At 43.5% G+C, this 12,924-nt stretch overlaps 1 protein-coding gene and 1 long non-coding RNA gene across 4 annotated transcripts in view; one reads left to right on the forward strand and one right to left on the reverse strand.

Annotated features, from left to right (window-relative positions):
• Nucleotides 1-112: 112 nt before the first annotated feature.
• Nucleotides 113-9,191, reverse strand: LOC147649909 (uncharacterized). Its single transcript, XR_015277823.1, has 4 exons — nt 8,968-9,191; nt 4,569-4,781; nt 3,221-3,307; nt 113-2,465 (listed from the first exon to the last, which is right to left on the reverse strand). It is a non-coding gene; the product is annotated as an uncharacterized LOC147649909 (long non-coding RNA).
• The window catches only part of CLTCL1 (clathrin heavy chain like 1), a 35,079-nt gene continuing 31,308 nt past the window's right edge, over nt 9,154-12,924 (forward strand). For 2 of the 3 annotated variants that reach the window (XM_086856339.1, XM_086856342.1), the window contains exon 1: nt 9,224-9,668. In XM_086856339.1, coding sequence (XP_086712465.1) covers nt 9,627-9,668 — 42 coding nt within the window. In that variant the 5' untranslated portion in view covers nt 9,224-9,626. Of the gene's footprint in view, nt 9,669-12,924 lie in introns of all 3 variants that reach the window. The other variant, XM_086856340.1, reaches the window with a different exon arrangement.

Here is a 12,924-nt window from a genome sequence, read left to right on the forward strand (position 1 = left end):
GGATATTGTTTTCTTAGAATAAAAGAGAGTATGACATTTCTGTGTTTTTCTTGAGTAGATTCTCTTAGATGCTGAGAGAGGAATGTAAACCATTACTACATGTAAACCATTATTTTTGCAAAAGAATTTATTTGTGATGATAAAATAATTCCAGATGTTGCTTAAAAAGTTACTTTGCCACAGTTTGGTATTTGGTATTACCAGAAATAAAAATAACTGGATGTGTACATGAACAGGGGGCAGGTGAAATAGGAGTATGGCAAAAAAAGATACAAACCTTTTTGACACTCACCACAACACCTTTTTGAAAACCTTCTTGTGGTATTTGTGTGGTCACAAATTTGGTGATGGTAGAAAACTTGTGAATGTCTTGACCTTCAGGTAGGTTCTTGTATGTAAAGGGAGGAACTTGGCTTCTGATTACTATTTTTTTAATAGAAATTAATTTTTTTTAATTCTATAAAGAAAGATTAAGAAGTGCTATTTATTACAAAAGCTCTGAAAAAGGAAAATTTGAGAGAGACTGATGGATTTTTTTTAAAAATTCAAATAACTTTGATTTGCTGCCTTTTTACTGAGAGTTCTTCAACAAATGGGAATTGAGAGCACTTCCATCTCTATGCACTTAATTTTTGCATATAGAAAAATCAAAATAGTACAAAGAGCACAGTAGGAGATGATAGAGAATGGAGCAGCACCGTGGATTCTGGATCTCTGCTAGGAATAGTAATAGTTTGCTTGCTCTGCTGGCATGAGAATCCGTTTCAGAGTCTTAAGGGTATTTTTCACATAGCTGTTTGTTTATGGTTGGTCAGGCATTTCAACCCTTAGTTTTAATCTGAAGAATATCCTCCTGTACCAGTACTATTTTCAGAAGTCCATATGAGATGTAGTCCTGCTTATCTATCCAATCTTTCATCGCTGACTTTGGAAAGTTATTTTTCTTAGCCATACCGCTCAGCAATTTCCCATGCCATCCAAGAAATACATTCATTACTGAAACTTGTGTGATTTAATAATTTCCTGGCACAATAATTCCAAAACATGTGGGAGGAAAAATGGAGAAAGATTTTTCCATCTCCAGGTATTTATTTTACTGGATGAATCCTTGCTCCTGACCCTTTTGAATGGCTTTCTGTTAAGCTGGATTTCAACTGCTGTTGAGTGCTTGTCTGAGAAAGACCTTCATCCTTGCAGCCGAAGGAGGGAGGGAAGTTCATTCAGAGGAATCTGATGTACCCAACTGCTGTAGCACTTCCAGCTTTGGATTTATGCAGCTCTTTTCCACAGTCTCCATAAGCTCAACAAACATCTTTTTTTTTTCAATCACTCGCTTTGCTAATCAGTGTTTGAAATGCAAGATTGAGGCCTTACTCTCCACTCACGCCAGCTGTGCTGGGTTTACAGCAGCAGCCTGCCAGGAGCCCAAGGGCTTCACCTGTGCCCAAGTGAGGCAGGATGAAGAGCACAACCAAAAGCAGCTCTTCTGTGAGACACAGCCCCACATCACTGGTTTCCATGTGTTACTGGACAGCAGCAGCTCCTGGCAATGACAGCAGTGGGGTCCAGGTGCATTAAATAGCAAGACACTGGAGCCTTAAATAAGGAATGTACTTATTTAGGAAATGTGTGTGTATTTATGTTGAGCACCACATTAGAGCCATTAAACTTCCTTATATCTTTGCAGTTGGGCACATGCAGATGTACTGCTAAGTCAGCCTGGCTATGTTAATAACCCCAGTAGATCTCCAGGGAATGTCTGCTTCCCCACGTGTCTCAAGTGTCAGGGTGTGAAGCTGATTCCTGTGAGAACAACTTTCGTTTGTTATTTGAGAGAATCATTAATTCCAATACTCTTCCCTGGAGTAGTGATAAATAAAGGTATTAGATAACATTTCAAGATACATTTGTTAAGCCTCTACCACCTTTTTTTTGTACCTGCCCAAAACTATAAAATGAACAGTCAAGAGAAGGAAGAGAGCTACTGATGAGTCTCAGATGCTCTGTTGTCCAATTGCTCAGTCATCTGTAGGCCATGCAGTACAACATAATGTAGTTGTATTTTAACTCTCATCAACTGCTCTGCTGTTTTAGTACCTCTGTAGTACGGAATGACTGGAAAATTGCCAAGTAAGGGGAAATCTGTGTGTGAACAGCCGGGAGGGATAATATGTAAATCTGCTGGAAAGAGGCAAATAAAGGCAGCACTGAGATATAATGAAAAATAGACAATATTGAGCCTCACCAAGAATAGCAACATAAACAGCAGCTACTGTACTGTGAACTTTGCTGTAAATAACTGCATTTCACAAAAAACAGATGGATTATGAAGTCTGTGAGCAGACTTACAGAAAGCTGCTTGGTCTTCAGGAACACATCCACATTGATGTTTGGCATGTTGTCCTGGCCCGAAGGGACAAAAGGTGGATTTTTCCTGCTGTTGTGTTAACAGAGTCCGGGGGGAGCTGCAAAGTTGGATTACATGCAAGCCAAGTAGAGCTGAAAATAATTCTGCATGTCATATGTAACTATGAATGGAGATGACAGAGGAAGTGATACCTGAGATCAGCAGTGTAATAGATGTAACCCAGCAGCTGAGGAGGTAACACCCCAGTCAATGCATCAGGAAGTCCTGCCTAACCACAGATCATGCCCACAGCTTACCACGACCTTGGCATCACCAGCAAATCCAACCACATCATTTTTTGACATGAGTGGGTGGACTGGGAAAGGAAAGACCATTCCAAAATGTTTATATCACAAATGATGGATTCAGGCTGTGTTTTAATCCTATGGCCTAGCTTTGACTACCCTTGTTTTGGAATAATTGATCAAAAAGCTCAAGAGTGCCCTGTATTGTACCATTTATTCTGCTATTTTGCTGCTTTCATGAAGGAGTATGGTCAGCCACAGCCTAGATATAGCAAATCAAACTCCCGTCTGCAGACACAAACTTGGCAATATGCATTAACTGAACATAGTTCTTGCATCAGGCAACACATCATGTGCTGTCTCAGTGACATTCTGAGCTAGAAGAGAAATATGCACATATTTAAAGGTCTTTGGGGCCCATCAAAGTGCTTATTTCTTAACATTAAACTTGTTTCTTTTAATTCTTTAGTTTACCTCTTCCAGCATGACCAAAGAAACAAAAAAGAGCTGCTTATTATTAACATGTTTCAGTCTTCATAAAATGAGTAGAAACACACAGATGACTCACTTTTGGTGTGGCGCAGCTCGAGCCTTACTCCATCCAGAATTTAAGCACTGGACTCCGGTTGAGTTGGAGCAAATGATTTGTGGAGAGCTGAAAGAGGGAAAATTCTCGCACTGGGGATAGAAATCATCCCTTTGCTTCCTGGATGCAGTATGGCTTGGTGCAGAAAGAAGGAGGCAACTAAAAGCTACTCCATAACAAACTTAATATATTCTTTTTGATATTAGTACTTTATTAGACCACATTTTTTCCATAATAAGGACCAAAAAAGCATGCAAAGAAACATGACAACAAAATGCTAAATAAATGGTTTGTTTAGCTAGCTCTTTGTATGCTTCCCCTTTCATTTTTTGTGTTTGCTTAAGATACATTACATATCTGGAACAGCACAGTTTGCCAAAAGGGTGATGTAACATTTTATGTTTCAGGGCATCCCTCGGGCCTTTAGAAAAGCAGAAAGTACCAAATACTCTTTAAATCCAGGAAGATCTTTCTAAAAAGATTAATTATACCCTAAAAAGACAGCATTGTAAATTCCCTCTGGTGCTTGTTAAGGCCTCTGCACAGGTTTTCTCCCTTTTTAAAACATCCCTCACACAAGTAGCATCAGTTACACTGAAAGCTCTGGCACAAAGGGGCACGGCTGTCTTCATCTTGTGTCATCTAAATTCATTCTAGTGACAAGGTTGCAAAGTGCTTATGTATTCCCTCTGCCGAGTAGGCACTGAGCACTAGTAGGAATTTTTTCTTTAGTGAGACATTTCATTATGAGGACTTTCAGCTTGTAAGCCTGTGCTTGCCTACATTTTTTTCCAGCTCAGCCATCTTGCTTGTTGTCAATCATCTAAAAGGTAGTAAATGGATGACTGTCAAACCTCTCTGGGAAACATCTTTGTGTTGTGTTTGTATCTTGAATATCCTAGTTAAGACTGAAGTTCCAGAAAAGCCAGTCTGTTACATTCAGATTGTATATGTCATTAAGAAGCAAGAAATGCAGAGAATGTCCACTAAAACCTGTTCCACGAACAATTCCAGACAGAGAAAGCCAGGAGTGAAAAAGAAATGAAAGTGACTTTTATCTTCCACGTCCTGAAGTCCTACAAGCTGATAGAAAAAAACTCAGGGCCTTTGTGTTACATAAAACAGCATTACATGGTCTAACGAAAACCTGGTTTTGAAAGGGAGAGCACAGTTCAGAAAATAATGGTGGTTTTGGGAGAGGATTTCTGAACCTATATTTAAAGCTAATGCAGACAAATGTACATATTCATATAAAAGCAGGAATTTGGGCATAAGGAAAGGGAACAAAAATATTTCATGAACAATAAAACTAATTCAAGAAGGTACTGACCTTGGTCAAAGATTTTTATTTTTTTCATGATTTGCACTGACTGCTTCACGGATTTGCCAATAAAAGCTGAACTCCCACTTCAGCCATTCCTTCTAAATAAAAGTCTCTCCATTCTGGCTGCCTGTTTTCATGAAACTTAGTGGAATCCAGTATCTTTGAGCTTATTCCTCTCCATCACATATGGTTGAATTTGGCCAATGGTCCCAAAACTGACTGTCGTGGGGAAAAGGAAACAGGCAAACATAATGAAAGCACACTCATAAAGTCTTGCTTCCTTCTGAGGATGGGGGAATTCATAGATGGTGAATTTAGAGAGTACTTCTTTACGGGAGGAGGAGAAGGGGAAACATATTGTAAATACCCTTTAGAAATAAAGTCTGTTTACCATCCCTATGGTTTACCACTATACCCTAAAATGTGACTCAATTTCTGCTTTTCTTGGCTTCATTCTCTTTCCTGGATAATACAATAATGTTAAGAAAATGAACACTGAGGTTTTCTCATCGGGCTCTGGAGCCTCCACACAAGGCATTCTCTGTGGAGAACCTGAAGACTTGCACTGCTACTGCCTCCAGACACTCCAGTTCATTCTGACATTAAATGCTATCAGAATCTGCTGATAGAGATGATGGAGATGATAATCTCCAGCAGAGCTTTCATGTGGAGGGAATACAGGATAGGCTTCATATACTGAACTAAATTCATAAAGTGACCTTTGTTGAGAACCTGGCAAGAGTAAAATCCACCATAACAGGACTGTCTTGAAATGCTGTGTACAACACCATTCTCCTGTCAAAGAGTTAATTAGACATTAAACAATTACATATTAAATAAATCTGTAACATAATTTTTTATATTTCAAATAACTTCTTCAAAAACAGTACAGTTTTTACCAGCCTGCTCTCAGGAGCTTGCACAATGACTTACAAAAACCACAGAAGAAACTCATCCAGAGCCTCAGAGTGCTTTATATGACCCAGAGCTTTGCATTCAGTACGAACAGATGGAAAAGAATAATTGAATTCCAGGCGAAAAGAGCATTATTTAAATGGAACTTTGCAGTAAAATGGACTGCAGGATATGTACAAGAAGTCAGTTCTAGATGGGAGACAGTGATAGAAGACAGTTCTTGTCTCAGCAGCAAGGAGTTTGTTGGAAGGAGAGACAGAGCTAAGAAAAGGGGCAGACTCCACTGTCTCCAGGAGACAAGCTGGAAAGACGTCCAAGGAGTGAGGGTGTGGTTTGAAAAACAAGGAGTACAATTTCAAACTGGATTCCGAAGCAAACAGGGCAGTCAGTGAGGGCCTTGAGATGCATGAAATGCAAATTTTCTCCACAAGAGACCGAATCAGAACTTTGGGAGTTGTGACACTCTGTTATTACAGCACCAAAACATCTTTGTGCTGTGACTGCTGATCCATCATTCCTAAGGTTTGCATTTATCTGTTAGGCAAAACATTGATGCTCTGACAGTGCCAGGCAGCATTCAGCTGAGAACAGATGTGGATCAACATCCTGCATTCAGTGCTTTGCCACATGCAGCAGCTCTCCAGTAGTTTGCAGTGATCACGCAAAAGGATGTGCAATTCCAACCCACAGACTCCTTGTTTGTTGGAGCTGCACTTTGAGGAGCACTCCAAATGTTTGGGTGTTGTCACTCAAGCAGGTCTCCTGTGGTGGATGCTTTCTCATACAGGCCAGATGATGTGCCAGTGACTTTTTTACCTACTTGTATCAAAAGAGGGAAGTGGCCAAACAGTTGGAAATTGAACACTTGTGTTAACCAGTGATTCGAACGGATGTTGTTGAGCAAGAACTTGAGAGAAACATTTAAGAGAAATGCACATTGCTTTATCAGTGAGACTTCCTTGCTGATTCTGTGAGAAGAAGACTGTGAACATATATACAACATTTTTCCATGTAAATAACAGCCCTTCCAAGACAAAAATGTAGGTCTTCTCAAACATTGGAAAAAGAGCATCAGGCTGCCATTGATAGGATGAGCCAGAAACCCAAATATTTGGAGAGCAACTTCTGGAAAAAATAGAGAAACATTTACCAGGAGCTTTACCATTTACATTGTTAAGGGATTGCTAGGGATTACACCCTTCTCAGCTGCTGAGTGCTGTGGCTGTGCTTTGTATAAAGGAGCAGGGGAGTAACAGTCAGCTAATCTCAGGGGTACTAACACAGCAAACCATTAGAGACCTTTTACATTCCCTTTTAACAGACTACAGACTGTAGGAAAAATACCTTAAATAAGGCCAGTAGTGCCTTTTCACTGAGAGACCCCAACAAAATAAATATAAATATAGAAAACAAGGCTAAAAGACTCTGTTAAAACATCAGTGCATACAGCTGACAGTACAGAGGTCAGTTTCTTTAGCTGTGGAAGCTCAGGAGGCTGCAGAGTGGAGAAAAGATGGCAAAATACTTTTCCTATTTTTTTCATTTGTGCTAAAATGTCCAACACTCTCAGCTCACTCTTCAGAGCTGATCATACTTGCAAAGAATTCAACCCTTGGGATCAGCAAAGCCAAGTCTTATAAAGGACAGATATTTAAACATAGAGCAGTGCAAAGAAGGTACAAATGAGAAAGACATCAGCAGACAGAAGCGTGGCAAAGCTCTTTTACAAAAAGTGAGATAATTTTTAAATTATGAGATAAAGAAATTATGAGATGTTGTAATTAGGATTTGGCCAGCTGGGAGTGGGCAAGAAGGACTATATTATTAAAATTGGAGTGAAGAAATATAACAGATCTTTAATTTTAATTATACTTTAAAAGAACCTCAGTTTCCTTAGCCAGTGATCTTTCTAGTTCATGGCAGCAGCTTAGTGCCAGACTACTAAGACTGCGCACAATGCACAGTGACTTTTATGCATTTGTAATTTCTAATAATAAAAATATCTCAGAGACAAATCTGTTGCTTCTTTGTCACAATTTTCTTAAAAATATCAATGATATAAAAATATATAACTATGTACACTACCTTAAGTAGAGGTACATAGAGGTACTACTTAATTTGTACAATAAGTGATGAAAGTATGTAGCTTTTTTTTTTTTTAAGAAATAGCCATAAATTAGCAAAAATAGGAGCTCTAGATGTAATTAATTAGCATCCATAAAGTGAATGTGAGGGAGGGAGGGAGGTTAACAGAAAACAATCTTACTGTGCCAAAATGGGCTGGTGACAGATATGTCCTGATGTCCCACTGGTAGTCTGTCTCTGCAGCACTGCTGACTTGCCCTCATTTAGAAACTCATAACCCACCAAATTAAACTGCAACTAACAAACCTACAGAGCAGATGCTACTCAAACCTCTTTGGACCACAAAGAAAAGTTGTCTCCACTTTACCTCCAGTTTTCCTTCTTTCTTTTGAGAAACCAGACTTTGGTGCATAACCCCAGTCCTCTGAGGAGAGCTACAGATGCCAGATTCCTGCAGGGATGGGGCTTTAGCATCATCTCCTTCCTAGCTAGCAGTGTTTCCTCAGTCCCACTGTAGACCATTCTTCATCAAGGGATCCCCATGGCTGCAGCCCGTGACTGTGTGTGCCAGTAGAAACCCAAGTGTCTCAGCAAGCCATGTTTATGATTCCTGCAGAAACTTAACCCAGTTTTGGTAATTCCCAACTTCATGTATTAAAAATTAATGAGGTTAAGTGAAAATAATGAGGTTTTAAATTGTAATGTATATGAAATTGTTTTAATCTGCCTTCTGGTTTTGAGGCTTCAGGGGTCTCTTCAGCTTTGTATTAGAGATTCTCCTATAATCTTGTTTCCCAGAGCTGAGCTCTCTGGGAAAATGTGAACACAATGCTCTGGATAAAACTGCTGGAGCTAGCACCACTGCAGCCATTTCCGCCTCAAAGGATTACTGTAATTTAGGAGAAGTATAATAGCACTAACATTAACTTCATCTCCCTCATCTAATGTTAATGGGCTGGCTAGGCGTGAGAGTAAAGAAAAAAAAAAAAGTGTTGATGCATCTCTTGCATGTTGGACCCTTCACTTCTTGGTTCCAACTCACAGTGTCAACTCTTGGGGAAGGAGCCCTATTTCTATTTAGAAATTGAACAGGGCAGAACAGTTTGTTTTCATAGTTGGTAACTAGCCATAAACCCCCTCACCTACCTTCGGGCATGACTGGCCTAGCCCTAGCCTGGCATACCCTAGCCCACATGGTGCTAGGGTAAGTTGGTGGGTCGTGGCCAAGAGCAACCGTCTGACGCAGCCAGACCCCAGGGCCTTTCGGGGTTCTGGGGCTGCCAAGGAGAAGAAGGAGGAGAAGGGTCGCACTTTGGCACAGCCAGCCACCACAGCAGGTGCCAGGCAGGCGGCTCCCGGCTTCCAGTGCCCACCAGGCAGCGGTATTCCCTGCCTTACTCCTCACCTCCGGCGGGAGTCCCGAGGCGCCGAGTGGAGCATTGCCCCAGTTCCACCGCACGGCTGTGGGGAAGGGAGAAGCCCTGAGGGTCGGTGTGAGGGTGGGCAGGGGACAGCGCTGCAAGTCGGTGTGAGGGTGGGCCGGGAGGAGCCCCGGGGCCCGGAGTTAGGGTGGGCCGGGGGCAGCGCCGGAGGGAGCCGGGGAGGGGGCCGGCTCACGTGAGCGTGTGTGGCAGCAGCGGAAGGATACCTACACTCCGACCACCCCTCCCGCCCCTCTCCGCTGGCCGTAGCCGCGGCGGGGACCACCTACTCCTCAGAGCCCCGTCCCCAGCCCGCACCTTCAGCGGGAGTGAGGGATAGAGGGGCAGAGAAAGGCGGGAGGGTGAGGGCGGGCGAGAGGCGGCGGCGATGGGCGGAGGAAGAAGTACTGCAGGGAGGGACTATTTGAGGAGACCCTGGCAGGCTGGTGAGGTGCGGAGTGATCCCGGAGAGTGAGCGGCCCCGCGCTGAGGCCGAGGAGGGCGGCGGGCGCGCCGGGCGCCATCCCAGCGAGGGCTCCGCGCCTGCGCCGCTCCTGCCGCCGTGAGGGGAGCACCGGCGGCCGCCCCGCTTCACCGCCCGCCCCTGCCCCGCGCCCCTGCCCCGGGGAGCTCGCTCCCAACCATGGCCCAGATATTGCCCATTCGCTTCCAGGAGCACTTCCAGGTGAGCGCAGGGAGTCAGCGGAGAAGGCGCGGGGTCGGGGTCCCCTTCTTTGCCTCACCCTGTCTCTAAGAGAGTGGGGGCCGAGGCCTAGGCGGGCCGGGGGAACGCTGAGGGCGGGGAGAGGGGGCCAGGCCGCGGGGGGACCTGATCCGTCCCCTCCTTCCTTTTCCCCGGAGCGCGGCCGCCGTCCCGCTGGGCGCCGCGGGAAGGCGCGCGGGACCGAGCCCGCGCCCGGTGCGCACTCTGGGCTGCCGCTTCTGTTCATCCATCCGTCTGTCCATCCTTCCGTCCCTGGAGCTGTGTCCCCGCGGCGTGCGGAGCGGCCGCGATTTGTGCAGAGTCACTCGTCGCCTGAGGGACCTCCCGCTCCGGGGAGGGGGCGGCGCCGCGCCGGAGCCGCGCCGCTCGCCCCGGGCACCGCGGGCGCTCCCCCGCCTCAGTTCGGGCGGACGCCGCAGTCTTGCGGGCAGATTGTGGTTTTTCCTTTTTGCCTAAACGACCATCAGCCTCTGGATCGCGAAGGTTCCTGGAAACCTCTTTTTGTGCAGATGTGAGGAAACTGATGAGATGAGGTGCAAGAAACCATTTGGACTTGGAAGCTGCACGGCCACTGTCCCTTCTTCCAAACATAACAATATAAAAAAATCCTCCCCCAAAATGACATGGATCTGTTCTTAATATCCTGTGAAAACCATAATGCCAGCATTGGAAAAGATCCATGGCTAATGGATGCAGCACAGACAAACCGGCTTATATGTTTCCTTGTGACCTGGTGGTGAGGGAGGGTTGTAAATGGAGTGAGAGAATAGCATTCTCTGAACGTGCAGTTTGAGGCAGGAATTAAAGGAATTTGCTAAATGAATGAGAGAACAGGAAGTGGACTTGGCAAGTCATCCTTCTGTCGCTGTACCGCCCCTTAGTGTCAAATCAGGCATCCATTTCAAAATTCTAACTGGGTATCATCCACCAGTGTACTAAATGCCACTCTGGGCATTTCAGCTTGGGAAATGGTTACGGCCACTTCCAGCTCCCTTTGGGAAGTATTTTTTTGCTTAATAGAAAGAACTGGCCCCGTGACCCTAGAAGGAACTCTAGCCTGAAAAAAACAGTAATTAGAGTGAATTCCAGAAATATCTTATCTCTCTGTCCAAGCGAGGAGACACACCTGTGTCCTCTTGATCAAGTTTCCATGCATTCTGATCCTGAGTTTAACATGGTGAAGAATTCTGCGGTCACTCCACCTCCTCCCTGCCAGTGTCCACTATAGCAGTGATTCTGGTAATCTCAAATAGCTTTATGAGAGCTGCAGAACTCAAGAGCTGTCTTGAGTAAGAAACTTGGAATCAAAGTGATTTTGATGTCAGACTCTTCTTAGAGAGCCTGTAGTTCTTACCATTTAAAACTAGCAAGCATAATTGATCCTGCTGATTGTGTTTGATCTATATAATAGTGATGTGAGGACATCACACTTAATATGCAAGAGGTGTCCTGTGCTGCTTTGCATATTAAATGACTGTTTCTGTGATTACCAGGGTTGAGCGTCTTGCAACACTGCCAATATCAGCATTGTGCTACCTTGGGTTTGAGTGGGGGGCTGCCCACCCGCTTTTCAAGGGATTTGTACTGAAGTCATACTCTATTTTTTGCTCTTAAGCAATTTGATCGTATTGAAAAGGATAAGCCTGTGCTTGAGTTACTTTTCCTCGGCATGAAAGCTGCATGGAGGAGCAGGGAAAAACATGCGATGTCTGTTGCTAACATGTAGGAATAAACTTCAGCATTCACTCTTTCCTACTTCTCCCCCAGGCTGTGTGCAGAAGCCCTAAAGCAGTACTCTGCTAAAGAGATTGAGATTAGTAGTAGCTGGGAGTAGGCATGCAGTAGCCTCCTCATGCTGCTTCTGCAGTTGTCCCTACATGGTGGGATAAATAGGGAGCAGAAAACAGAAGGAATGTAGGAACTCATAGTGCTTGCTCTGGGTGGATATCTGCAGTACAGTTACTTCAGCTCTAACTTATTGTATGTTGTAAATTAGAATCAAGAGTCATGAATTAATGTTGCATGGTGCCTGTTGTTGACTGGTTAAGAATTTGTGAAAGCATTAGGCCTTCTCTTCACAATACTACACTGCCACACATATTTAGCTTTATCAGATTAATCTCTCTCCCCCACTCACATTCCTTCCAAGTAATTGTCTTGACTGGTTAAATTATCATATTTAAAATTAATACGGTAAATCTACTATGCTGCTTTATGATAAAGCCAAAAAAGTTACAATTCCATGTTGTGTGTTTCAGTGATCCTAAGTTTAATCTTTCTGTGCCTTAATTCAATCTGTGTGCTGTTTCTACCTGTAGCCTTTTTAATTAATACAGCTTTAAGTGATTAGAATATCAGTTAGTGCTATAATTAATTCTAAGTTCAGCCTGTTGCTAATGAAACATTATTTCCCTTAAGTTCAGTGTCTTCCCGAGGTAGGTGTATGTACTTCACTGAAAGAAGAGCTGAACCGTGCAGTAAGTGCTCTCCAGAGAAGCTAAACATAAGTTGCAGTGCTAAATACTGAACTGTTCTCTCCCACTCTCTCTTGCTGGAAGTGGATAAATGGTAGTGTGAAGTGAAACAGTGATCTTGGTCCGTGTAGAATTGGAGGAGTGCTAGGGATCCGGCAGACTTGTTTGTTTACATTCTTTGTGCAGCTCATTTTGTCTTACGTTGATCATCCTTCTGACTGTAGTAGCTCCAAGCCCGTGCAGGAGGAGTGACTGCCAGTCGCAGGGCATGATCACTTGTTAAATTTGAAGTTGTTACAGCTTGGGTGTTCAAGTCCTGTGTGAGCTGAAGGGCGGAGAATAGTTGCAATGCAAAAAAGTTACCCAAGTCTTGATGTGGTAGAAGGAACTTAAAATCTGTTTAGCTCCATTTAATGCAATTGAACAGTTATTTTTAGATATGAACTCTGTCACTATGAGTCTTCATAAAGAACTTTCATCTTGCTAATTTTTTCCCCAGAAGATATTAGAGTTTGTGTTCCACAGCAAGGGAGGGGAATAAGACAAGGACTTAGTTTTTATCTGTCTGGTGACTGCCCAGCTGCAGCAGTGCAAACTATGCCAAGTCCTGCTGCAGTGAATTACTCCTGCATACTACTTAAGCTAATGTGATTTAATTAGGTTCTTAACTCCAGTGTTTCTATTGGAGCAGTGAATTATAAATTATTTACCAGATTGAACTCTTCCAAGGGAATTGTAGTTTA

Source organism: Cyanistes caeruleus, chromosome 18 (genome assembly GCF_971803275.1).
Source record: "Cyanistes caeruleus chromosome 18, bCyaCae1.hap1.1, whole genome shotgun sequence".
NCBI lineage: Eukaryota > Metazoa > Chordata > Aves > Passeriformes > Paridae > Cyanistes > Cyanistes caeruleus.